Source organism: Salvelinus fontinalis, chromosome 35, assembly GCF_029448725.1.
Source record: "Salvelinus fontinalis isolate EN_2023a chromosome 35, ASM2944872v1, whole genome shotgun sequence".
Taxonomy (NCBI): domain Eukaryota; kingdom Metazoa; phylum Chordata; class Actinopteri; order Salmoniformes; family Salmonidae; genus Salvelinus; species Salvelinus fontinalis.
This window is the reverse complement of record NC_074699.1, coordinates 16,822,137-16,848,316: the sequence shown is the minus strand read 5'-3', so window position 1 is coordinate 16,848,316 and position 26,180 is coordinate 16,822,137. Positions and strand designations below refer to the sequence as shown.

General features: G+C 46.5%; 1 protein-coding gene across 1 annotated transcript in view; it reads right to left on the bottom strand.

Annotated features, from left to right (window-relative positions):
• The window catches only part of LOC129834404 (protein ENTREP2-like), a 134,598-nt gene that overhangs the window by 15,025 nt on the left and 93,393 nt on the right, over positions 1-26,180 (bottom strand). Inside the window, exons 3-5 of the mRNA XM_055899350.1 lie at positions 12,103-12,213; positions 5,480-5,611; positions 709-816 (exon numbers count right to left, since the gene is read on the bottom strand). Of these exons, the coding sequence (XP_055755325.1) occupies positions 709-816; positions 5,480-5,611; positions 12,103-12,213 (351 nt within the window). The remainder of the gene's footprint in view (positions 1-708; positions 817-5,479; positions 5,612-12,102; positions 12,214-26,180) is intronic.

Genomic DNA, 26,180 nt, shown 5'->3' with positions numbered 1-26,180 from the left:
TCTGAACTGTCCTGGGATGGGTGCCCTTCGTGATGTGGAGGTTCTGAACTGTTCTGGGATGGGTGCCCTTCATGATGTGGAGGTTCTGAATTCTTCTGGGATGGGTGCCCTTCATGATGTGGAGGTTCTGAACTGTTCTGGGATGGGTGCACTTTGTGATGTGGAGGTTCTGAACTGTTCTGAGATGGGTGCCCTTCGTGATGTGGAGGTTCTGAATTCTTCTGAGATGGGTGCCCTTCGTGATGTGGAGGTTCTGAATTCTTCTGAGATGGGTGCCCTTCGTGATGTGGAGGTTCTGAATTCTTCTGGGATGGGTGCCCTTCGTGATGTGGAGGTTCTGAATTCTTCTGAGATGGGTGCCCTTCGTGATGTGGAGGTTCTGAATTCTTCTGGGATGGGTGCCCTTCGTGATGTGGAGGTTCTGAATTCTTCTGGGATGGGTGCCCTTCGTGATGTCTGTTGACATTATCTAAGATGGTCAGACTGAAGACAATTTATTCCAAATCTGTATGGTACGACAATACCACTGTTACTACTACCGTCATATGAGGGGGAGAATTATGCAGCCAGCATTAGAAGGCCAGGCGTGTTTACCTTTCATGATGGTTCAGAGCTGCTCTCCATAAGGCTATAGATCAGTCTCATTGAGTCCAGTTCAGACAGAGTTAGAGACAACGTGTCCATTGTGTTCTCTGTCACACTACTTACGATCTGTAGCACATCAGTGGAGACCATCTGCATGCAGCACATGGCAGTGGCCAGGGCACAGACGATGGTGGAGATGACATTCAGGGCGCACACACTAAACAGGAGCTCCTACAGGACCCAGGCAGAGGGAGAGAGGGAAGGGAGAGAGGGAAGGGGGGAGAGAGGGTAGGGGGAGAGAGAAGGGAGAGGAAGTCACATTTGAGCCACAGTGAGGAAAGCTAAGCAAATATTACAGCATGAGAACACAAGAGAGGAGAGAAATATATAGAGGGAACAAATGAATGAGAGAGGGACTGAAGGTGATTAAGGACAATGGTGATGTCATTACCATGGCGACACAGCACAGCAGGGACTAGCTAGCAGGGGAGCACTGCAGAGGAAGGATACAGTACATCATAACAGCAGCAAATCGCCCCTTAAATCTGACAATGATCCAACCAGGAACAAATTCACCCTAATAGCTCAGCACTGCATTTCCTGCAGCGCCATCCTCTTCCACTCATTAAACCATGTGGGAATGAAGCAATATGAATCCCTGCCGGCCCTGACACTTCAGGGCATAACATCCTGTTCACAGACAGCTAGCTAACTGCAGCCCAGACTTGCTACTTTGAACCCCGAGTCAGCAGCATTGCTTACAACCACAGGAACAGTCTTGAAAGAAATGAAATTGTGTGAGTTTGACATTTGCCCAAGCTCTCTTTTTATATTGACATGCGTTCACCATTGGGAGGCAACCGATGTTGAAAATGGTTGAGGTTATAGCAATGGATTCCCATTGATATGACAGGTGAAGTCTCTGATAACCTTGGTGTTCTTGCGACCAGAGAGCTCGAGACTCACACAGCCTTTCACAGATGCAGCCTACATTTGGCAGGTGAGGTCCCGAGTCTGTGAAACAGATTCTTTCTCAGTCCCTTTGAGAAACACATTGTGTGGTGAGCAGGCAGCTTAAAGCTAACTCCTGCCTCTCTGGAGACTGACAGAGGGAGAGGGGAATGAGGAGGGGCCTACCAGAAACACTGTGAAATAGAACATCACGGCCCTTGGTAACCAACCAAGACCATGAACAGTGCCTTCTACTGTTGAGGTGTGATATAATAGGACTGCATGGCTATAGGCCCAGATGCTCAGGTTGCATGTCAAGAACAACTCTTGTCCCGAAAGAAATCTCCTATAAGGTTGGTATGTTGAGTACTTCAACACAGCTTAACAATAGTAGCGCCATTGTAAAGAAGCATGGATCAACAGGGAACCATCTCTCTTCTTAGTCTCTAGGTAAGGTGATAATAGCCCCCTGAAGAGGTGTCAGTGTTCCAAGGTTATGCACTGACATTAGCTGATTTATTAAATTCTCAGCAATAATAAATATGCATACTAGTGAAATGGAACCCCATGCAACCTGAAAATAGGCTCTTGATTTCCTTCCATGTTGCTTTTCTTTGTTACTTGGCTAGACTTCAAGGTGAAATAATAAGCCGGTAAGTGTCCTCACCCATACAGTGCTTTTTCTAATAGCTATCTTCTGGCCATCTGATCATGTGGATACTGAATAGGGAGAAATGCACAGCCTGAGCTAAGCACAGTGGAGACCACAAATTACCATGGTATTTGACTCTCATACTAAATACTTAATTTTCATTTTCAAACAGACAATGGAGGGCTATTATGGATGAACAATGTTTGTCTGGAACACAGTATTATTTCCTAGTGATATTTACTATACATACTAGTACCACAGTATGGAGTAATGTCATTGTAGCTTTGGAGAGATTTGACAAGCAGTGTAGACAGACCTATAGGTCAAACAACAGGCAGATCTGTCACTTCTGGCCTTCAACTATGTTCTATCACTTCCCTGTCTGGCCTAATATGATCAATCCCTAACACGCATACAGGATCATGTTATTAGTTCTGACTCAGTCACTTTATTTGACACTTGGGAACAAAGTGCTAGCTTGGCAGAGATGCTCCTCTGTACTAAGAGAGGTGAATAATACATGGAGATTGGTACTTCAGTATAAACATGCATAGTAACTCTTTTCAAAGTGGAGACATTTGGTTTATTTTCCTTTTCTTGTTTGAGGTGTTGACACAGCTGATTTCTCCTCATCTTTTTGGGATACGTTTCTGTTTCATGCCTTGCTAGTCACACAAACCCAATCCAGATACTGGGAGTCACAGGAGACCCATGTCCTCATTCAGCGTAGCCTATTTCATTATTCAGTTCTCTTTGCAGTGTTGCATCACCGTGTGCATCAAATCTACCAAACAAACTGGCATCAATGGTAAGTTCAATGGCTCACTCCAGGGAAAGGAATAGAGAGAAGAGGATGCCAAATGAATGATTCTTGAGCTTCAAGAGAAAAATAGACTGAGATCTAGGCATTGAACATGTACTGTACATGTCATTGTCCAGTCTCATCAAAAGCAGAACGTGAAATAAAAGTATAGATTGGAATTCAAGTTTTGAAAATCCCAATGTTATGTTTTGTGGAGTTTCTGGTAGAATGTTATTGCTGTTTTGTTGCTGTGCGAAATCATGCTGTTGCTTTGTGAAGAAAGATTAGTGTGCATAGCGTATACATTTACATTGAATCGTACATTCATAAAGCAAAGAATAAAAATACCCTTCATGAGTCATGGGCTATATTGAATATAATGACTTCTAAGTGTTTCTAAATGCTACATACGTGTATTTCCTGAAATATATATACATTTGTTGTATTTTACCCCCTTTTTCTCCCCAATTTCCTGATATCCATCGCTGCCCAACGGGCCCAGGAGAGGCGAAGGTCGAGTCATGCATCCTCCGAAACAGGACCCACCAAACCGCGCTCCTTAACATCCACCAGCTTAACCCGGAAGCCAGCCTCACCAATGTGTCGAAGGAAACACCGTTCACCTGAAGACCGAAGTCGCTAGAGAGCGATGAGCCACGTAAAGCCAAACCCGGCCAAACCCGGCCAAACCCTCGACGACGCTGTGCCAATTGTGCGCCGCCTTATTGGACTCCCGGTCACAGCCGGTTGTGACACAGCCTGGAAACGAACCCGGGGCTGTAGTGACACCTCAAGCACTGAAATACAGTGCCTTAGACCGCTGCACCACTCGGGAGGCCCCCGTATTGCCTGTATTTTATTGAATCATTGAAAAATGTACAGGTGAAACTGTACACAACTTCTCTTGTAATTAAAGCTCTGCCTTTTCCTACCAAGGAAATTAGGAAAACCAATGCAGGAAATATAGGTCTGTGAAAGAAATTAACACATGCATTTGGGCCGTGGCAACACACTATAAATCACATCTTCCTAAACAAAAAATACAACTGCATATTATTGTTCCATTTTCATTGGTTTTGGGCGATCCTAAAACTCAGACAGCACATTTGTGTTGCAGCTGTGTTGTATACATCTGCCTTGCAGATGTGAGAAGAAATATTACTTGTGTGTGTTTTCCCTGGCGACTACCATTTGCATATTGACATGGTAAATCATGTCAGGGTAGCAACTGTAATAATACCTTGAAGGAAGCTGTTAATAAGGTGTTCATACAGAGTTGAACCTCCCTGAACACAACAGCCCTGCCTGCGTACCTGGAGCCAGGCTGGGGTCAGGCTGGGGTCAGGAGCTCCACTGCCAAGGTTACATACCCCGCCTTCACTCAGGAATCCTCAAATGAACTGAATCCTCATTCCACACTCATTACTCATGGCTTTGGGCAATGACAAGAAAAATTCAGGAAGAGGAACATGTGATTGGAAGCACTGTGAATGAAACCAATACTTTGGGGTATAAGTATTAAAATATCTATGGGGATATGAACCTATTCTGTTTTTTTACAGAAAAAAATGGTTCTGGTTTTACTTGTTCTGGTTTGAAATGGATAGTTAACTGTGAACTGTGAACTACATTGATACGCCAAAGTGGTGACATACATGCATGTAACTGACTTGTAAAGTATCATTTTTCAATCTAGGCTGTGTATTGGAGGAACGTTTCGACAGACAGCAGCAGTATTACTTAATATTAATATCTAGACAGAGGATAATGGAGAGCCGTGATGGCCATTGCCTTATGTGACATCTGACATAACTCACCCTATCTGACTTCCTTAGCACATTACAGTTTTATAGTGTCCATTCTGACATATTTTTAATGGTCTATGATCATGATGACTAACAGGGTTGGATCTTTCCTCTTTCATACCCATGCTTCATTTTAAAGGGACTTTTATTTAGTTATCAATGTCTTATAATCAATCAGTGGCATGAAATGAAAGCATTTGAACACTGTAATCCAATAAAGATGTAGCGGCATATAGATCACCATGCCGACAGAAGGCTTTTCAGTTTATATAATCTCCAGAGATCATGATCTGAACGAACTGGCAAAGCCAAGTTGACAGACCATGCAATTAATATGACTAAGAGCTATGCGTGGATTAGAAGACAAATGCTGTTGCCATTCTCAATTTCCTGTTCTACTATGAGCCTATAAGTTTCCACTTGTGTTTTACATTGTCTGTGTATCAGCTAAGCTCCCACGACTTGTTATTCATTACACCGAGGTATACCAGTACAGAGTAGGAGAATATTTCAGCTTGAAGAGGTTCGGAGGATCAAGTTATATGAACAACATAACATAATAGGAATAATTTCCATAGAACGAGGCTATAGAGTACACATCAAAGAAGAAATGGTGTAACATATACATAACTGTCTATTCACACACATGCACGCGCACACACACACTCTCTCACTTTCACCCACCTTGAGGTGTTGGCGTATGGTGTCGCAGTCGCTCAGTGGGTTCAGTTTGAGAGTCTCTCCTAGGTTGTTGCAGCTGGAGCTCTGGTGCTGCAGTTCACAGCACACACACACACCGTCACTGTCGAACTTTATCTGGGGGAGAGAAAGGACAGGGGTAAGTAAAGGGGCTATTGGATATCAGTGAGAACTCACTGTACTATTTCCCACACTTGATAATGTTACAACACACCCTAGCCCTGTGTCTTCTCTTCCTCCCTTGCATAAAGCAGAATCTTAATGCTTCTCTATGATGGAGATCAGACTTGCACCTCTGTCTCTGCCCGCTCTGATACTTTCCTTGCCGGAATACACTCTTAAAACAAAAGGTGCTATCTAAAACCTAAAATGGTTCATTGGAGAACCCTTTGAAGAACCCTTTTTGGTTCCTGGTAGAACCCTTTTGGGTTCCATGTAGTACCATTTCCCCAGAGGGTTCTCCCTGGAACCAAAAAGGGTTCTCCTATACGGCCAGCAGAAGAACCATTTTTTCTAAGAGTGTAGGTCTCTAACATGACAACGGAGGAATCTACAGTACAGGAGGATTACTTAACACAGTGAGTTGTAAGGCAGAGTTAACAGGGGGAGGATCTTGAGGTGCTGCTACAACGACTAACTATGTGACCCAGATTGTAAGAAGGCGGGACGTGAACCTACCCATCATGGGTTAATTGCATGGGGGAGTGAAGTCCATTAATATTTCAGTCATAGCGCGGTATGTATGGTCTCCAAGGAGCCGTGTACAGTAGTAAAGGGAACTGGGGAGAGGCATTTAGTCTCGTATGCTAATCACTCAGTCAGCAGTAATGATGTGCTGCTGGTGAAAATGACAGATCTCTGGACCATTGTTGTAGTCTGGCTCTATACTCAACACACTATGAGGAACGCAAGAAGCTCTACAGGGCAAATCTCTCTCCTGCTCTCTCACTATCTCTCTCCTGCTCTCTCACTATCTCTCTCCTGCTCTCTCACTATCTCTCTCCTGCTCTCTCACTATCTCTCTCCTGCTCTCTCTCTCCTGCTCTCTCTCTCCTGCTCTCTCTCTCCTGCTCTCTCTCTCTCTCTCTCCTGCTCTCTCTCTCTCTCTCTCCTGCTCTCTCTCTCCTGCTCTCTCTCTCCTGCTCTCTCTCTCTCTCTCTCCTGCTCTCTCTCTCTCTCTCTCTCTCTCTCTCTCTCTCTCTCTCTCTCTCTCTCTCTCTCTCTCTCTCTCTCTCTCTCTCTCTCTCTCTCTCTCTCTCTCTCTCTCTCTCTCTCTCTCTCTCTCTCTCTCTCTCTCTCTCTCTCTCTCTCTCTCTCACACTGTGGACATCCTTGGAGGAAGTAGGCTCATATGTGTTGATGGATGATGTGGTGTACATGATGACTAGATGGACACACAGGAGGTCTTGCAGTATGTCAGTGCAATATGAATGAACAATTAGATCAGAATATCTAAGTCAGCAGAGCAGCACAGCCATTGCAATCTTGTTTTCATTTTGATAATCTATTCATGCATTGCTTTTATTTAATGGTGCAGTGTATGACAAGCTCTCTATATCTGCAGATTTCTACGTTTTGGATGTGAAACGGCGCGTGAAACAGTGATTTGAACGTCTGATGTCACTAGACACAACCGGAGTGGTAATCTACCAGCCTTAGTCACATGAGCACTCCACATAGGACCCATCATGCATTTCACCAGCCCATCCAAGATAGGCTTGATGAGACAAGTGGTTTGTCATTAGCCCAGAGAACCACCACCAACAACGGAGCACGCCTTTCAGTTCACACACACACCTCCTGCTCTACTCTGGTTCCTGCTTTCCATTCCAGAAGCGTTGAAAAATCTATTTCTACTCAGAAAGAAACTGCATAAAAGAGGTTGATCCTTGCCAAAAACGTGGGATGCCTTCTAAACTAGTTATGCCTTCTGAACATATTATGCACCTCACCTAAGCCCAAAGAATGCCCAGGGAATTCTACCGTTTTTTCCTCGCCATACCTTGGAACTCTATCAGGTAGGCCAGCAGTCCTGATGGGGATTTTAGTGTAGATCATGTGCAGGGCACTAGTGATGCCTGTCACATCCACCCCCTCCCTCCTTCCTCCATCACGTTCAGATTCAGAAAACCTCAATGTCTTCAATGGTGCAATTCATTTTGCAGCAATCACAATACATACAGGTTGAATCCCATATTTAAAAACAATACATCAGAATAGAAAAGGATATTTACAATGAAGTCCCTGAGAAAGAAGTCTGGTTCTCCTCGGCTCTGCAGATCATTCTTCTTCCCAGACCCTCCCTTCTATGGGCCCAACACACATGTTACATCACAACCCTTGTCACCCGTCCCTAGTGTTGTTGGCGGGCGTAAAACATGCTGACAAACGTCTTGAGATGTAATGCCACGCCAAGCTACATTGGGCACAAGCAAAACATGATTCAAGGAGAGGGCTTCGGCAGTGTGTCACAGGGAGGGGAGGGGTGCCATGCTAAACCTGATGGCACACTCTCTGTGTGACCAGGTCAAGTAAACTATTACGTCACTCCAGGAAGAACACCATTTACAAAGTTGAGTCAACAGCTCAATATGACATTTATGGACTTTTAATGTATACATTATTTTGATTTATTCACTATGCAAGATGGAGGCAGTTGAATATGACATTGGTTGTTGATGGTGATGAAATACCCCAGTCGGTTGGAGTGTACAGGTGAATTACAGCTAACTGGAGAAAGGTCATCTCAGGAGCCTGGATAGAATAATAGATAGTCCTTACTTATTCACGCTCCCTTATTACTGCATAAGGAATGAAATGAATTCAATAAAGCCTAGCAGTGTTTATGTATCCACTGCAAAGCCTGCAAACAATGCCAGAGTGTTTAATTGATTAGACCAACTAAATTACAATTCCCATGTGATTAATGTGGCTAGAATAGCAGATCCTCAGTGTAATTACCAACAGCAGTCATGTGAGGAGAACCATCCTCAGTTTAACTACTATGATGATTAGCTTTCCTCTTATCCTTTCTGCTTGACAGATTTGTGTTATTTGCAATGTTCTAAAATGATAAGAAGAAACTTTTTTTTTGTTGTTGCAAAGAATCAATATAATTAGAGCCTAGTTGTCTTTGCTTCCCCGGCTACTGGGTGTGTCTGTGCTACTGGGTGTGTCTGTGCTACTGGGTCTGTCTGTACTACTGGGTCTGTCTGTGCTACTGGGTCTGTCTGTGCTACTGGGTCTGTCTGTACTACTGGGTCTGTCTGTGCTACTGGGTCTGTCTGTGCTACTGGGTCTGTCTGTACTACTGGGTCTGTCTGTACTACTGGGTCTGTCTGTGCTACTGGGTCTGTCTGTACTACTGGGTCTGTCTGTGCTACTGGGTCTGTCTGTACTACTGGGTCTGCCTGTGCTACTGGGTCTGTCTGTGCTACTGGGTCTGTCTGTACTACTGGGTCTGTCTGTGTTACTGGGTCTGTCTGTACTACTGGGTCTGTCTGTACTACTGGGTCTGTCTGTGTTACTGGGTCTCTCTGTGTTACTGGGTCTGTCTGTGTTACTAGGTCTGTCTATGTTACTAGGTCTGTCTGTGTTACTGGGTCTGTCTGTACTACTGGGTCTGTCTGTGCTACTGGGTCTGTCTATACTACTGGGTCTGCCTGTGTTACTGGGTCTGTCTGTGTTACTGGGTCTGTCTGTACTACTGGGTCTGTCTGTACTACTGGGTCTGTCTGTGTTACTAGGTCTCTCTGTGTTACTGGGTCTGTCTGTGTTACTAGGTCTGTCTATGTTACTAGGTCTGTCTGTGTTACTGGGTCTGTCTGTACTACTGGGTCTGTCTGTGCTACTGGGTCTGTCTGTACTACTGGGTCTGCCTGTGCTACTGGGTCTGTCTGTGTTACTGGGTCTGTCTGTACTACTGGGTCTGTCTGTGTTACTAGGTCTCTCTGTGTTACTGGGTCTGTCTGTGCTACTAGGTCTGTCTGTGTTACTAGGTCTGTCTGTGTTACTGGGTCCCTCTGTGTTACTAGGTCTCTCTGTGTTACTGGGTCTGTCTGTGTTACTAGGTCTGTCTGTGTTACTGGGTCTGTCTGTGCTACTGGGTCTATCTGTGTTACTAGGTCTCTCTGTGTTACTGGGTCTCTCTGTGTTACTAGGTCTGTCTGTGTTACTAGGTCTGTCTGTGTTACTGGGTCTCTCTGTGTTACTAGGTCTCTCTGTGTTACTGGGTCTGTCTGTGTTACTGGGTCTGTCTGTGCTACTGGGTCTGTCTGTGTTACTTGGTCTGTCTGTGCTACTGGGTCTGTCTGTGCCACTGGGTCTGTCTGTGCTAATGGGTCTGTCTGTGCTAATGGGTCTGTCTGTGCTACTGACTGTCTGTGTTACTGGGTCTGTTTGTGCTACTGGGTCTGTATGTGCTATTGGGTCTCTCTGTCCTACTAGGTCTGTCTGTTCTACTGACTGTCTGTGTTACTGGGTCTGTCTGTGCTTGGTGCTGGGGCAGACTGAAGCTGGGGAGAGAGATGGTAGAACGGGGCCGTATTCTGGATAAGGGAATGCAGGATATCCTGTGGAGCCGCCGCTGACTGCAGTGCTGATTCAACCCACACAACACAGTGGTCACAGAACAGAATAGGCAGGCTAGGGGCTTGAGCTGTTGTTCTACTATAAATAATCCCTTCATATCCATCCATTCAGCACACACAATACACAGTATATATGCACATTGCGCTATTCAGAGCTGGAGCCATGTAGAGAAGTACTGTATTCAAATATTTTTTCAATTTTTAATCCCCCAAAAGCTATTCATTATTTATAGCTTATTAAACACTAATTAAATGAGTCCAGAATGTATGGATTTCAGTCTTTTCTTTTACAGAGAAAGCCCTTTTAGAGGACTTTGAGAACTGTGATTTTCTATGCCCCTAACAGCATAGTTGATGTAGGAACTTTACTCTTGTCATGAGTCTGTAGATTCATGTAATCTATGCAAGTATGAGGTACGCAACTCCTTCCCTAGCCTGATCCTGACACATACCTTCTGCCACGCCGTCTGAAAACGGGAACAGAAATGAAACCTGCCGCAGACAGCAGACAAATTGAAAGCGCTCTCTCCCCAGACGGCGGATTATTATGTTTTTCTTAATAATTAAACTATGAGCTCCAGTGGGTAATCAGACAGACAGACGGCACTGAGCCCTACTATTAAGAAGGACGTAGGCGTGGCTGGTGTTAAGATGTATTTTTTACTGTGAGCTGGGCGGAACTGGCCCCTGTAGATGGGAGAGATAGGGAACCAGTACTGGCCCCTGTAGATGGGAGAGATAGGGAACCAGAACTGGCCCCTGTAGATGGAAGCGATAGGGCACCAGTACTGGCCCCTGTAGATGGGAGAGATAGGGAACCAGTACTGGCCCCTGTAGATGGGAGAGATAGGGAACCAGTACTGGCCCCTGTAGATGGGAGAGATAGGGAACCAGTACTGGCCCCTGTAGATGGGAGAGATAGGGAACAAGTACTGGCCCCTGTAGATGGGAGAGATAGGGAACCAGTACTGGCCCCTGTAGATGGGAGAGATAGGGAACCAGTACTGGCCCCTGTAGATGGGAGAGATAGGGAACCAGTACTGGCCCCTGTAGATGGGAGAGATAGGGAACCAGTACTGGCCCCTGTAGATGGGAGAGATAGGGAACCAGTACTGGCCCCTGTAGATGGGAGAGATAGGGAACCAGTACTGGCCCCTGTAGATGAGAGAGATAGGGAACCAGTACTGGCCCCTGTAGATGGGAGAGATAGGGAACCAGTACTGGCCCCTGTAGATGGGAGAGATAGGGAACCAGTACTGGCCCCTGTAGATAGGAGAGATAGGGAACCAGTATTGGCCCCTGTAGATGGAAGCGATAGGGCACCAGAACTGGCCCCTGTAGATGGGAGAGATAGGGAATCAGTACTGGCCCCTGTAGATGGGAGAGATAGGGAACAAGTACTGGCCCCTGTAGATGGGAGAGATAGGGAACCAGTACTGGCCCCTGTAGATGGGAGAGATAGGGAACCAGTACTGGCCCCTGTAGATGGGAGAGATAGGGAACCAGTACTGGCCCCTGTAGATGGGAGAGATAGGGAACCAGTACTGGCCCCTGTAGATGGGAGAGATAGGGAACCAGTACTGGCCCCTGTAGATGGGAGAGATAGGGAACCAGTACTGGCCCCTGTAGATGGGAGAGATAGGGAACCAGTACTGGCCCCTGTAGATGGGAGAGATAGGGAACCAGTACTGGCCCCTGTAGATGGGAGAGATAGGGAACCAGTACTGGCCCCTGTAGATGGGAGAGATAGGGAACCAGTACTGGCCCCTGTAGATGGGAGAGATAGGGAACCAGTACTGGCCCCTGTAGATAGGAGAGATAGGGAACCAGTACTGGCCCCTGTAGATGGGAGAGATAGGGAACCAGTACTGGCCCCTGTAGATGGGAGAGATAGGGAACCAGTACTGGCCCCTGTAGATGGAAGCGATAGGGCACCAGAACTGGCCCCTGTAGATGGGAGAGATAGGGCACATGCAGGGGGGACAGAGGGGGTAGAGGGGCAGGGCACTGGTCTCTCACCAGCTGACAGTCCTCCAGAGAGTTGACCAACTGAGCATTCTGGCAGGACAGGATGGAGCCAGCCAGGTTGAGCATCACACACACCGCCGACAGCAGCATGAAGAAGGTGATCTGTGGAGAGACAGAGTAGAGATGTTGAGATTTATAGAGCAACAGTAGACCAACACAATACAGCCATAACATGGGTTATTCCTCTAGGGAATGTACAGAGATTCACCAGTTGATTTAATGTTCATGTTGTCTTGTGGTAGGCAGTAATGTGTTTTTTTATGCATGGCTACAGTGAGAGGAAAGGCTTCACCAATCAATATTGACTGATTGACTGATTACATTGAGTCGTCAGGGGGAGGAAAAGGCAGCAGATGATCACAGAAATCAATAACCCTTTTTCTCAAACTAATTAAGTCCATCTAAGATAAACTTAATCTAACCTATGGATAACCCATCTGCTCAGAGGTTAAGAGCACAAACACCACGCATAACATATTGACATTTGACAGACCAACTCTTTACATTGCTCCTAGTAACATTGTCCCTTATAGTTACAGGACTGTCCTTGATACCCATATATATTTTCTCACAATGCCTTTCGTATCTAGTGTCACCTGAAGACCTAAAGCCCTGACGACGGATGGTCAGGTAGAGGAACCAATCTCCTCCTAATTCCTCAGCCCAACTCCAATCAACACTACTGCTTCCCAACAGCTTGATATGTCTCTTCTGTGGCAATTTCCCCCCTCTCTGCACTGTCGCCAGAGTAGCTACCTCCATGTTCCCCTTATAGTCTCCCATTAAAAACAATTCTCTTTATTTCATAGCTGACAGTCCCAGGAAATACATCCTGTGAGGAGAAATAGAGTGAACATTTGGACTCCTTTAAATCCCAGTTCAAGTGTAATAGAATGGGTTTAAAGCAGTCAGAGGCCTCCGCCAGTAGATTACAAGGCAGAGCCGGGTCCTGTATATCAGGCCTGGCCTTCGTCCACACATAGCCTGTTTGATTTACAGCCCTGGTCCTGGTCCTGGTGCTGCACCTGATGGAACATTAACCCAGACTGGAGGGCCAGGAGGGAGGGGAGGACACAGGGGTCACCAGCCCAGCCTGGGGGTGGGGGGTGGGAGGGAGGGAGGGACAAGACACATTTACTGAAAAAGAGGTTGACAAACAGACACAAGTACAGATGGAGAGGAGGAGAGGGAGCGAGGGAACGAAGGAGGGACAGAGGGAGAGATGGGGTAAACAGATGGAGAAATACATTTAAGTGCTTTTCACCATGTCAGGAAATTGTAGGATTGAAAGGTTGATCGGTACGGTTCGATGGAGGTAGACCACTATATCAGAGGAGAAACACACCACCCCAGGCATTATTCCCTGGCTGTGTGCCCTGGAGGAAATGCCCGGGGTACAATAACACACAGAATGACATTGGCATGACACTGACAGTAGCTGGTTGTCAGTAGAAATATAACTACATCCAATTAACTCCATGTCTTTCAATAAGAACCATGACGTAATAGCCAATAAGGGGTTGAGACGGCTAGAGAGATGGTGGTTTCAGTTGGACTTTAAGACTCAGGTCTTTAAGACTCAATTCAGCTGCTACAAATCTATTCATTAAAAACTAAAACATGAGGAGGGATGGAGAAAACAGTTTGAAAGGAAGAGTTAGATCAGAAGATCAGAGAAATAACATGTATTGAATATTTGTGTGTCCATGGGGCGGTTTCACAGACACAGATTAAGCCAAATCCCGGAAAATTATTTTCAATGGAGAATGTCCATTGAGGTGTTTTTTTTGGTCCAGGACTAGGCTTAATTTGTGTCCCGGAAACTGCCCCTGTATGTATACGTGTACTCTCTGCCCCTGTATGTATACGTGTACTCTCTGCCCCTGTACGTATACGTGTACTCTCTGCCCCTGTACGTATACGTGTACTCTCTGCCCATGTACGTATATGTGTACTCTCTGCCCCTGTACGTATATGTGTACTCTCTGCCCCTGTACGTATATGTGTACTCTCTGCCCCTGTACGTATACGTGTACTCTCTGCCCCTGTACGTATACGTGTACTCTCTGCCCCTGTATGTATATGTGTACTCTCTGCCCCTGTACGTATACGTGTACTCTCTGCCCCTGTACGTATACGTGTACTCTCTGCCCCTGTATGTATATGTGTACTCTCTGCCCCTGTATGTATATGTGTACTCTCTGCCCCTGTATGTATATGTGTACTCTCTGCCCCTGTACGTATACGTGTACTCTCTGCCCCTGTATGTATATGTGTACTCTCTGCCCCTGTATGTATATGTGTACTCTCTGCCCCTGTATGTATACGTGTACTCTCTGCCCCTGTATGTATATGTGTACTCTCTGCCCCTGTATGTATACGTGTACTCTCTGCCCCTGTACGTATACGTGTACTCTCTGCCCCTGTACGTATATGTGTACTCTCTGCCCCATGTACGTATATGTGTACTCTCTGCCCCTGTACGTATATGTGTACTCTCTGCCCCTGTATGTATATGTGCACTCTCTGCCCCTGTACGTATATGTGTACTCTCTGCCCCTGTATGTATATGTGCACTCTCTGCCCCTGTACGTATATGTGCACTCTCTGCCCCTGTATGTATATGTGCACTCTCTGCCCCTGTACGTATATGTGCACTCTCTGCCCCTGTACGTATATGTGCACTCTCTGCCCCTGTATGTATATGTGCACTCTCTGCCCCTGTACGTATATGTGCACTCTCTGCCCCTGTATGTATATGTGCACTCTCTGCCCCTGTACGTATATGTGCACTCTCTGCCCCTGTATGTATATGTGTACTCTCTGCCCCTGTACGTATATGTGCACTCTCTGCCCCTGTATGTATATGTGCACTCTCTGCCCCTGTACGTATATGTGCACTCTCTGCCCCTGTATGTATATGTGCACTCTCTGCCCCTGTACGTATACGTGTACTCTCTGCCCCTGTATGTATATGTGTACTCTCTGCCCCTGTATGTATATGTGTACTCTCTGCCCCTGTATGTATATGTGCACTCTCTGCCCCTGTATGTATATGTGTACTCTCTGCCCCTGTACGTATATGTGTACTCTCTGCCCCTGTACGTATACGTGTACTCTCTGCCCATGTATGTAAATGTGTACTCTCTGCCCATGTACGTATATGTGTACTCTTATGCGCTTTTCATTTCTAGCTTGAAACGTGCATGAGGGTGCTTAAACGCGCATCATAAAGTGCACCTGTATTTCCATGTTGATATGTTAATTAACCTTGGCTTGTCACATCACTGAATGTGTGTGTGTGTGTTACTAAACTAAACTGCCATATGGTAAGAAAAGACAGACTGCTTTAGATGTTCACCTTCAGAGAGACTGTGACGGTCAACATCTTCAGAGTACAACACTCCTTCCCATGCTTCAAATGTCTCATCACTGACGTTAAAGGAAACAGGCAGCAAGCTGAGAACTGACAGTTTTATTACTTTGTGTAAAAACATATTATCGCTTGACTAAGAATAGAACGAGGCTATGACAATGACCATTTTGTAAGGCAGAGATTGAGCAGAGAGACCGTTCCTCCAACATCAGTCGTAAAACGCCTATTAACGGGCACCTCTGAGTCTTCGCCTCATCGCCAGCTGAACACAGCCAATCAAATGAACTGCTCAATCTCACCAGGTTTTCTGCTGCTCTCTCTGTGGCAATTCACACTGGGGGGAAATGCCCCATAGTGTGAGGGATATTTCCATAAAACAATCATATATATACACAATCATACTAAATATGTCATTACAATGTGTGTTTACTGTTTAGATTGTGGTGGAACTGTCACGTTCCTGACCTGTTTTCTGTTAGTTTGTGTATGTGTTAGCTGGTCAGGACGTGAGTTTGGGTGGGCAGTCTATGTTTTCTGTTTCTATGTTGGTTTAAGGGTGACCTGATATGGCTCTCAATTAGAGGCAGGTGGTTTTCATTTCCTCTGATTGAGAGCCATATTAAGGTAGGTGTTTTCACACTGTTTGTTTGTGGGTGGTTGTCTCCTGTGATGTCTTCGTCGTTGTCGATGTTATTCACTTTCGGGGCTGTTTGGCTGTTCGTGTGTTTTGATGTAACGTTCCTGTCCGTGAGTTTACGTTTAGTGATGTGAGTTTATGTTCAGGTTTCGTTCTACGTCGTTTTGTTATTTTGTAAGTTTGTTAAAGTGTTTGTTTTCGTGTTGCCATCATCATCAGTTTTCGTTGTTATAAAATAAAAGATGGCTTATTTCCCTGAAACCGCATTTTGGTCTGAAGATCCTTCTCTCCTCACCTCATCCGAGGATGAGGAGAGCGACAGCTTTAACAGGAACTCACAAATTCCCTTTCAATATTAAATCAGGCTCACCAAGGATGTTCTGACAAGACATCACAGGTCCAATCTGAGACGAGCAAAACCAGCATTCTATTCTATGATATTCAATTTGTTTTAATTCGTTTCTGTTCATTTATTTTCCATCTTTGTTTCCATTATCTTCCTTTTTATTGCTTTCCATTAATTTGATTCAGCACCGATGAGAAGGCAGGCAGGTAAGTGTCTGCAGTAAATCTCATTAATAGCTGAGTTTATCGTCTGTGCCTTATAGCTAACCTGACTGAATGGCTGTCCTTTTAGAGGATGCCATATTCACCACACATACCTGTCTCCTGGGCCAATGAAAATGTGTGGCTCCACACTGGCTCTGTGTTCTAATTTGGGATCACATTTCACTGTTTAACAGACACTCATTAATTACCGTCTGCCACCATGCCCCCAGCATGACACACAGACTGATTGACAGACTGACAGACACTGCTAGGGCATGCCATCAGAGTTAGGGTCAATTACATTTTTTATTCAGTCAATTCAGGAAGTACACTGACATTCTAATTCAGTTGACTTCCTGGACCCCAACTCTGCATGCCACTGAGGGACTGAGGAGATTTACACCGCGTGTCGCAGTCACCATTTAACACTCCCCAGGACGCCAATATATCACCACCATTTTGTTTTCTGATATCAGTGGACAGGGGATGGAAAACACACAAGGCCCAGGCATGGACTTTTTCCATCAGGGCGCTAATCATTCATACATACAGTCATTTCCCTGATGTGTAGTATGGTACTGTACGAGGACCCATGTGTAGTATGGTACTGTACGAGGACCCATGTGTAGTATGGTACTGTACGAGGACCCATGTGTAGTATGGTACTGTACGAGGACCCATGCGTAGTATGGTACTGTACGAGGACCCATGCGTAGTATGGTACTGTACGAGGACCCATGCGTAGTATGGTACTGTACGAGGACCCATGCGTAGTATGGTACTGTACGAGGACCCATGTGTAGTATGGTACTGTACGAGGACCCATGTGTAGTATGGTACTGTACGAGGACCCATGTGTAGTATGGTACTGTACGAGGACCCATGTGTAGTATGGTACTGTACGAGGACCCATGTGTAGTATGGTACTGTACGAGGACCCATGTGTAGTATGGTACTGTACGAGGACCCATGTGTAGTATGGTACTGTACGAGGACCCATGTGTAGTATGGTACTGTACGAGGACCCATGTGTAGTATGGTACTGTACGAGGACCCATGTGTAGTATGGTACTGTACGAGGACCCATGTGTAGTATGGTACTGTACGAGGACCCATGTGTAGTATGGTACTGTACGAGGACCCATGTGTAGTATGGTACTGTACGAGGACCCATGTGTAGTATGGTACTGTACGAGGACCCATGTGTAGTATGGTACTGTACGAGGACCCATGTGTAGTATGGTACTGTACGAGGACCCATGTGTAGTATGGTACTGTACGAGGACCCATGTGTAGTATGGTACTGTACGAGGACCCATGCGTAGTATGGTGTGACCACCCACAGGGACGTGTACAGTTGAAATACTGTATGACAGGAAGTTTGAGTCAGTCAGACCAGTCACACAGAGGGAGAATGAGGGAACGATGAGAAGACTGTCTGCCAGCTGCAGAGACATGCAACGAGCTGTGGGTCTAACCAACTTTAACCATGGAACAAGAACTAAATAAAACACATCAAATAATCTGTATAATACTCAATTAGTAGTTTTGTACAAAGATGCAGTCTGCCTACACTTCCATAATGAACTAATAGACAGCTAGTGTGTAGAGGGTTGAGGAGAGCAGTCAGACAGTACAACTGGGATGTTTTTGAAGAGCTTTTGAAAACTGAAGGGTGCTTAGAGAGGACAGCTTTGACTTCACTGGCTAGGACATACATGTTGCTGGTAAAGCTGCACGTAGAATGGCTCTAATTTGGACAAAGATCGTTAATATCTTTCCACTTTACAACTCTCCTCATCCGTCAATGTCACAAACCGAAAAACAACACCATAAATATTGTTTATAATCTGTTAACTTGCAGGGTAATGCGTCGTATTGGGGCTCTTAGGTCTAGATTGCTGTTGTTGTCATTCCCTGAATTGTGTTCAAAGCCATGCGGCCCCATGCAACCCCGTCACCCTATAGCAGTGTCCAGCTCAGTCAAATGTAACATGATAATTGCAGTGTTGATGGAGCATTAGCATTCCATAGGTGACACGTCTGTCTCTGACCCCAGTAACACTGCAAGCCCACCAGGCCTGTCTCTCTCTGACCCCAGTAACACTGCAGCCCACCAGGCCTGTCTGTCTCTGACCCCAGTAACACTGCAGCCCACCAAGCCTGTCTGTCTCTGACCCAGTAACACTGCAGCCCACCAGACCTGTCTGTCTCTGACCCCAGTAACACTGCAGCCCACCAGACCTGTCTGTCTCTGACCCCAGTAACACTGCAGCCCACCAGGCCTGTCTGTCTCTGACCCCAGTAACACTGCAGCCCACCAGGCCTGTCTGTCTCTGACCCCAGTAACACTGCAGCCCACCAGGCCTGTCTGTCTCTGACCCCAGTAACACTGCAGCCCACCAAGCCTGTCTGTCTCTGACCCAGTAACACTGCAGCCCACCAGACCTGTCTGTCTCTGACCCCAGTAACACTGCAGCCCACCAGACCTGTCTGTCTCTGACCCCAGTAACACTGCAGCCCACCAGACCTGTCTGTCTCTGACCCCAGTAACACTGCAGCCCACCAGGCCAGTCTGTCTCTGTCCCCAGTAACACTGCAGCCCACCAGGCCAGTCTGTCTCTGTCCCCAGTAACACTGCAGACCGACAAGCTCATTAGTCACAATGCCACACAGACAGGGTCCTATGAAGTCCTCAAAAACGAGTGTTGACGCAACAACAAAAAGTAATGTCATAACAGCTAGCTATGTTGCTAGATTGTCATACAGGCACAGGGGCAATGCTGCTACCAACTATATAATGCAGAACATTACCCTCGAAAGATGTAATCTTGGAAAATTAGAAATATGCATGTGTAGTAGAGGCAGAGAGGATGCTCTAGTCTACCCAAAGGCAGCTGCTTGTGTTCCTCTGTGTGTATGAGTGCAGAGCCAGGCTGTGGGACAGGCAGAGAGGCCCAGTCTAAACAGGGTCCTGCTCCCCAACAGATGGCCTGAGATGTCCTTTCCCCTGACCCTTGACCTAAGGGGAGGGTTTATGGGAAGGTAAATAAACCAGAAAATGCACACATTGTAAAAACAATGGCCTCTAACTGGGGGTCAACCTCTAGAATAACAACCTGTTGACACGTGCCCATGCCAGGGCCTGTTAGGGTGGGACTCCTGGGGACTGGAAGCCTGGGGACTAGAAGCCTGGGCCTGGAAGCCTGGGACTGGAAGCCTGGGGACTAGAAGCCTGGGGACTGGAAGCCTGGGGACTGGAGAGATGAGCTGGGGTTACTGGGGAATTTTGTCGGAGCCGGATGGAGCCGTTAGACCGAGGTGGAGGTATAGGAGCGCAACTCTCTGAGTCCTCTGCTCTGCAGCACAAATTAGTATTTAGTCTGCAGCACTGCTACGACAAGACATCATTTATTTTCAATTATCTCAGCCCAGAGAGAGATTGGAGAAATGTTGTGTTCTTCCTCTTTCTCTAACAAGCCTTGTAATTGTGTTTGCTGCCAACACATCCATTCTGCGTGTCTCTGCAGGGCTGCTAAACTCTATCCAGCAGTGCCGTCCCCTCTCAGCCAGACACACTTTGATTTCCCGACTCACTCTGTACATAACTAACTTCACACTCCACTTTTCTTCTTTACGATTGTCTGTTTAGAGTATAGTGGGTTTGTATTACAATAACCCCGGAGGGTAAGAAAAGCAACATTCGCAGCACGCACTATAGAGTCTTTAATCAGGCAAAGAAAACATCGTGTATTTTTCATATTTTCTTTCCACCGTTTCTGCGCTATCACCCCTGTTGACTTGATAAATCGTGGAGACTGAGGGTTAAGGATGGATTCATTGCAGTCCGGTTAGCAGGAAGCCCAGGGTGACAGCAGCTGGTTGCAATATCACAGAGCAAAACAGGGAGCGAGTAACCCTTTCCGTCCGGCCTCCCCTCCCAGCCCTCCACCTCCCAGCCCTCCACCTCCCAGCCCTCCACCTCCTAGCCCTCCCCTGGCTGTAAGATATGCATGCCCACAGCCATATTGAGTTACCCCGGGTGGCCGTGCACCACAGCGCATGTTTGTACTCCATCACCATGAATATGATCAGACAAACAAACCCTGGTGGTGTTGTTACAAACCCTCAACAGGCAGGCAGGCAGGCTAAGCAGGGAGTACTGACTGACTGGGAGTCAATCTGAACCAGGCATAATGGATTCCAAAGACCCTCATCCCTCAGGGGCAAATGTTTAAAGCATGTGAATAGGAGATCACTTACACGTTCCTTCATTACCTGGAGAGGCTGTGGATCCTGATGAGGGTCCCAGTAACTGAGATGAATCGACTGGGAGTGAAAACACTTTCTCTGTCGTGAGACGGCGACCGCGTCCGTCATGGAGGCAGCGTAAATTCAGAGTGACCCGTCTGCCAGTCTACGTATCTGCTAGGGCTGATAAGAGGTCTCAGGGAGGACAGTATGTAGAGAAATACAACAGCCAAACACCCTCTATAGGATCAGACCTCATTGTGCTATAATGGCACCAGACCGGGCTGCACATTTCACCCCTCCCATATGTTCCCCTCCCACAGTATGTTTCTAACAGTAACACTGTGCCCTGCTACCACACAGTCTGGAGGGGTGAACCAGAGGTCACAGTAGAATAGAGGTCAATTGCGGCATTAATCAACACTTGTTCTATCAATCCATATCCACAAATGTCCAATGAATCTTAGAATAGAATATAATGGAACAGAGCTAACTGGAAAACATTAGAGAGATAATGAAAGGTCGGGCCAGAGAGGAGCAGCCCAGGTGATGAGTCCACAGACAGACACACAGCAGTGGAGACAGGGTAGTAGAGCAGTGTGGTATCTGCTATGTTGACTGCCCAGGGTAACTGGCCCATAGGAGGAGCACATGGTCCGAGCCACTGACTGAAGCGGAATGAGGGCCACAATACAGCCTAGGGGGGTCACCATGTGATTAGCCTCCACTTTTCAACATTTAATCAGTTCCTGACCTCAGCTAAAACAAGGAGGCCCAGCCCAGGCCACCGCTGAGGACGACATAATGAGTTTGGGCTGTAATGGCTCCGTCTCCCTGCAGGTACAAACCTCTGGTGACAGGGGAGAGAGAGAGAGAGAGAGAGAGGGAGGGAGGGAGAGAGAGAGAGAGAGACAGAGGGAGGGAGGGAGAGAGAGAGAGTGGGGGCGAGAGAGTGAAAGAGACTGCAAGAAACTCAAGAGGTGAGCCAGAAGTCATGTCCTTGCGAGACATAGGGTGTGACCCCAACGCACCAGTGAAAAGGGTTGACTATTTCAAACTGCTGCTTCAGTACAGAGAAAGAGCGAGAGACCTATTGGTGCTACTACTTGTGTTTGTGTTCATACCATCTCCTCCAGTCAGAGACATCTCTGCTTCAGTCTGAAGGGCACAGTCAGACGATGTTGGGGAACAGATCGGCTTCCCTCTTTGGAGAGCAAAACACTGGCAGGAAACAATAGCAGGATAATATTCTATGGCGGTTGCTGAGAATTGCTATGGCAGCATGGATCATCACAGTCTGGCCAATAAACCATCAGATAAGGAGGCTAATTCATATTCTAATGAATATGGATTCACAGTCCCTGCTCTGGAGGGCTCTAGGGGAGGACATCATTCATCAGCCTTATCTATCTCAGAGAGAGAGAGAGAGCTGGAGAAACACTCCTCCATACATTATCCTGCACCAAGTGCCCTCATCTCTTGTTCTCTCTCTCGTCCCTGTGATTTTGATGCAGAGTGTGTACTGTATGTGATAGAGAGACAGTAGAGGAGGGTGGGGGGTTGGGAGACTGGGAGAGAGTTGTTTGAGTGACTGGGAGGAGAGAGAGAGAGGGAGAGGGAGAGGGAGAGAGGGTTTTTTGATTGTTTATTTCACTTGTGTTGTTTATTATCTATTTCACTTCCTTTGGCAATGTAAACATGTTTCCCATGTCAATAAAGCCCTTTGAATTGAATTGAGAGAGAGATAGAGTGTGGGAGAGATGTCCTTGAGTCTTTCTGAGAGAAGCAACAGGATATTCTGTCCTAAACTCACTCAGCTGTATAGCCTAGTTCTTATTCCCACCCTGCCTCCTCATCTTCATCATCTCTCAGGTAAATGACCAAGTTTTTCTCTCTCTCTCTCTCTCTCTCTCTCTCTCTCTCTCTCTCTCTCTCTCTCTCTCTCTCTCTCTCTCTCTCTCAGAGCTCTGCAACAACAGCAAGAGCCACATTGTTTACACAGGCCTTTGTTTTCGAGGTCAGCTGTAGCATATTCTACTGGGAGAAGAGTTCATTAGTAATATCCAGTCAAGGGTGTGAGAGAGAGAGAGAGAGAGGGAGGGGGGACGGAGAGAGAGAGAGAGAGAGAGGGAGGGGGGACTGAGAGAGCGAGACAGAGAGAGAGAGAGAGGGGGGACAGAGAGCGAGAGAGAGAGGGGGACGGGGACGGAGAGAGAGAGAGAGGAGGAGGCCCTGTGATGGCAGTTTGGTTGAGGGCCAGGGAGAGCAGGCAGGCGAAACAGAAACTGCAGTCCTATTAAATGTCTCAGCTGAGTTACCTCACTCTCCTGCCTGGGACTCTGACTCAGCAAATAAACAGAGCTGGAATCTGTGTGCAAAGCTGTTTGTCAGTGTCTGAAGAGCAAGAATCTGTTCCCCTGGTGTCACCTATTCGAACCTGTGACTGATAATGTAGCCTTGCTGGAGGTGGTACACTCTTAAAAATAAAGGTTCTTCAGAGTGATGCCATAGGGCACGTGTCAAACTCATTCCAGGGCCGAGTGTCTGTTGGTTTTCGCTCCTCCCTTGTACTTGATTGATGAATTAAGGGCACTGATTAGTAAGGAACTCCCCTCACCTGGTTGTCTAGGTATTAATTGAAAGGAAAAAACAAAAACCAGCAGACACTATGCCCTCCTTGGAATGAGTTTTACACCCCTGCCATAGGGAAAGCATTTTAGGTTATCTTAAGAACCTTAAATGGGATGGTTCCTTGAAGAACCATACAAATTCCAGCTAGAACCCCCCCCCCAGAAATGTTTCAACCCTGGAACAACCATTTCAGTAATGGATGCAATAAGTCCAAGTAACAGATTGAAATAGTGTAGAAAAATGTACGCTATTTATATTTGCGTAGCATAAGATTAATTAATCAATGTACATGCAAAAACATAGATATTGAAACAAACCTGCAATAGAGAATGCTGGGAAATATGATAATGATGGGCATGGTTTTGGTTCATCTCCGGTTATTAGCACAAACACTGAGATAATTTTACACCAATGAGTGTTTATTTAACTCTTTACAAGTGTTAATTTAACTCCTGAATTAGCACTAAAAATGTTACACTGAAAAATCAACACTTGATAACACTGGCCAATTTTCTGTGTGCTATGAAAGGGACACATCTGCAGGCTTCCATACATTTCAAGAACCTTTTAGAATTATGAAGAACCTACATTTTTTCAGTGTAGGCAAACTGTAAGGGATTTGACTGCTCCCCTCTGCTACGAGGCTGCAGAGTAACTGTTGGGTGAAGCAGATCACACACAGATACAGACACACACACACACACACACACACACACACAGACAGACAGACAGACAGACAGACAGACAGACAGACAGACAGACAGACAGACAGACAGACACAATCTGAAATAATAGGCACTTATAGTCTCATCTGTTGGCCTCATCAAAGCAGACTGGGCACAGACCCAGCTTATAAAGCATCATGTCCAGCAACACTGTAATAAAGACAACATCACCTACATCAGTCGGTACTGGCTTTTATGGTTTATTCTCCCCAACATTGGAAATGGCAGTTGAACTGTGGGGGAGTTTGATGGGCTACAGGCCCAGTGGGATAGGGCTACAGGCCCAGTGGGCTAGAGAGAGCCAGGCAGGCTGCTCAGGCGGTGATATGATGTCACTTCCTGTGGGCTCATTCTGCAGCTGCTTGCTCTCTGTAGGGGTCAGGGAACGGTGAGGAGTTCCACAGTGTCAGTTCCAGGCCAATGATCACAGAGCCACAAATTAATTACTCACCTCTACTGCCTCCCCCCTTCCTTCCCCCCATCATACCCTCTCTCCTGTCTCTGGTACCCTGCTGCTTCACTGGGGGGGACATCAATATTCTTTCTGGCCCATGACACATCTGTGGGGACATGTTTATCGCAGTGGAATCAGAGCCTGTCCTGAGCCCATTGACTCTGAATGGGAGGTAATGCAGGATCTGTGAAGCCTTGTTGTTTTGAGTGAGAGTGAACTGAGGCTATGGTGCGTTAACACATAACTGAGGCACGGAGCGTGTCATTGGCTCTGAGATTTCCGAGACAAGAGGAAAGAGACCCAAATGGGAGTGTACACTGAGTGTACAAAATATTAGGAACACCTGCTCTTTCCATGACATAGACTGACCAGGTGAATCCAGGTGAAAGCTATAATCCCTTATTGATGTCACTTGTTAAATCCACTTCAATCAGTGTAGATGAAGGGGAGGAGAGGCCTTGAGACAATTGAAACATGGATTGTGTGCCATTCAGAGGGTGAATGGGCAAGACAAAATATTTAAGTGCTAATTGAACTGGGTTTGTTAGTAGGGGCCAGGCGCACCAGTTTGAGTTTGTCATGAACTGTAACTCTGCTGGGTTTTTCACACTCAACAGTTTCCCGTTTGTATCAAGAATGGTCCACCACCCAAAGGACATCCAGCCAACTTGACACAACTGTGGGAAGCATGGGAGTCAACATGGGCCAGCATCCCTTGGAATGCTTTTAACACCTTGTAGAATCCATGCCTCAATGAATAGAGGCTGTTCTTTGGGCAAAAGGGGTGCGACCCAATATTAGGAAGGTGTTCCTAATGTTTTGTACACTCAGTGTACATCTCCCATGGCCACATTGTGATACATTTTCTCCACTTCTTCTCTCTGTAAAGCAATTCCCCATTCCCCTTAGCCTTGTGCCTTCAACCTGACGCTCTGTTGATCAGGACGGACCAACTCTCTCTCTGTTGCTATAGCACATCCTGACAGGCAGTCCTCTGGGGCCCGTCTCCTGCTAAAGTTTACACATCTGGGTCAAGGCAAAAAATAACAGTACTCTGAGGAGGATGTGGAGAGAGAGAAGAGGAGAGGAGGACATAAACACACACTTCCAGACAGATATGGAGCTGTGAAAGTAGGGAAGCAGTGTGTGTGTGTGTATGTGTGTCTGTGTCTGTCTGTATCTGTGTGTGTGTGTGTGTGTGTGTGTGTGTGTGTGTGTGTGTGTGTGTGTGTGTGTGTGTGTGTGTGTGTGTGTGTCTGTGTCTGTGTCTGTCTGTCTGTATCTGTGCGCGTGTGTGTGTGTGTGTGTGTGTGTGTGTGTGTGTGTGTGTGTGTGTGTGTGTGTGTGTGTGTGTGTGTGTCTGTGTCTGTCTGTCTGTATCTGTGCGCGTGTGTGTGTGTGTGTGTGTGTGTGTGTGTGTGTGTGTGTGTGTGTGTATGTGTGTCT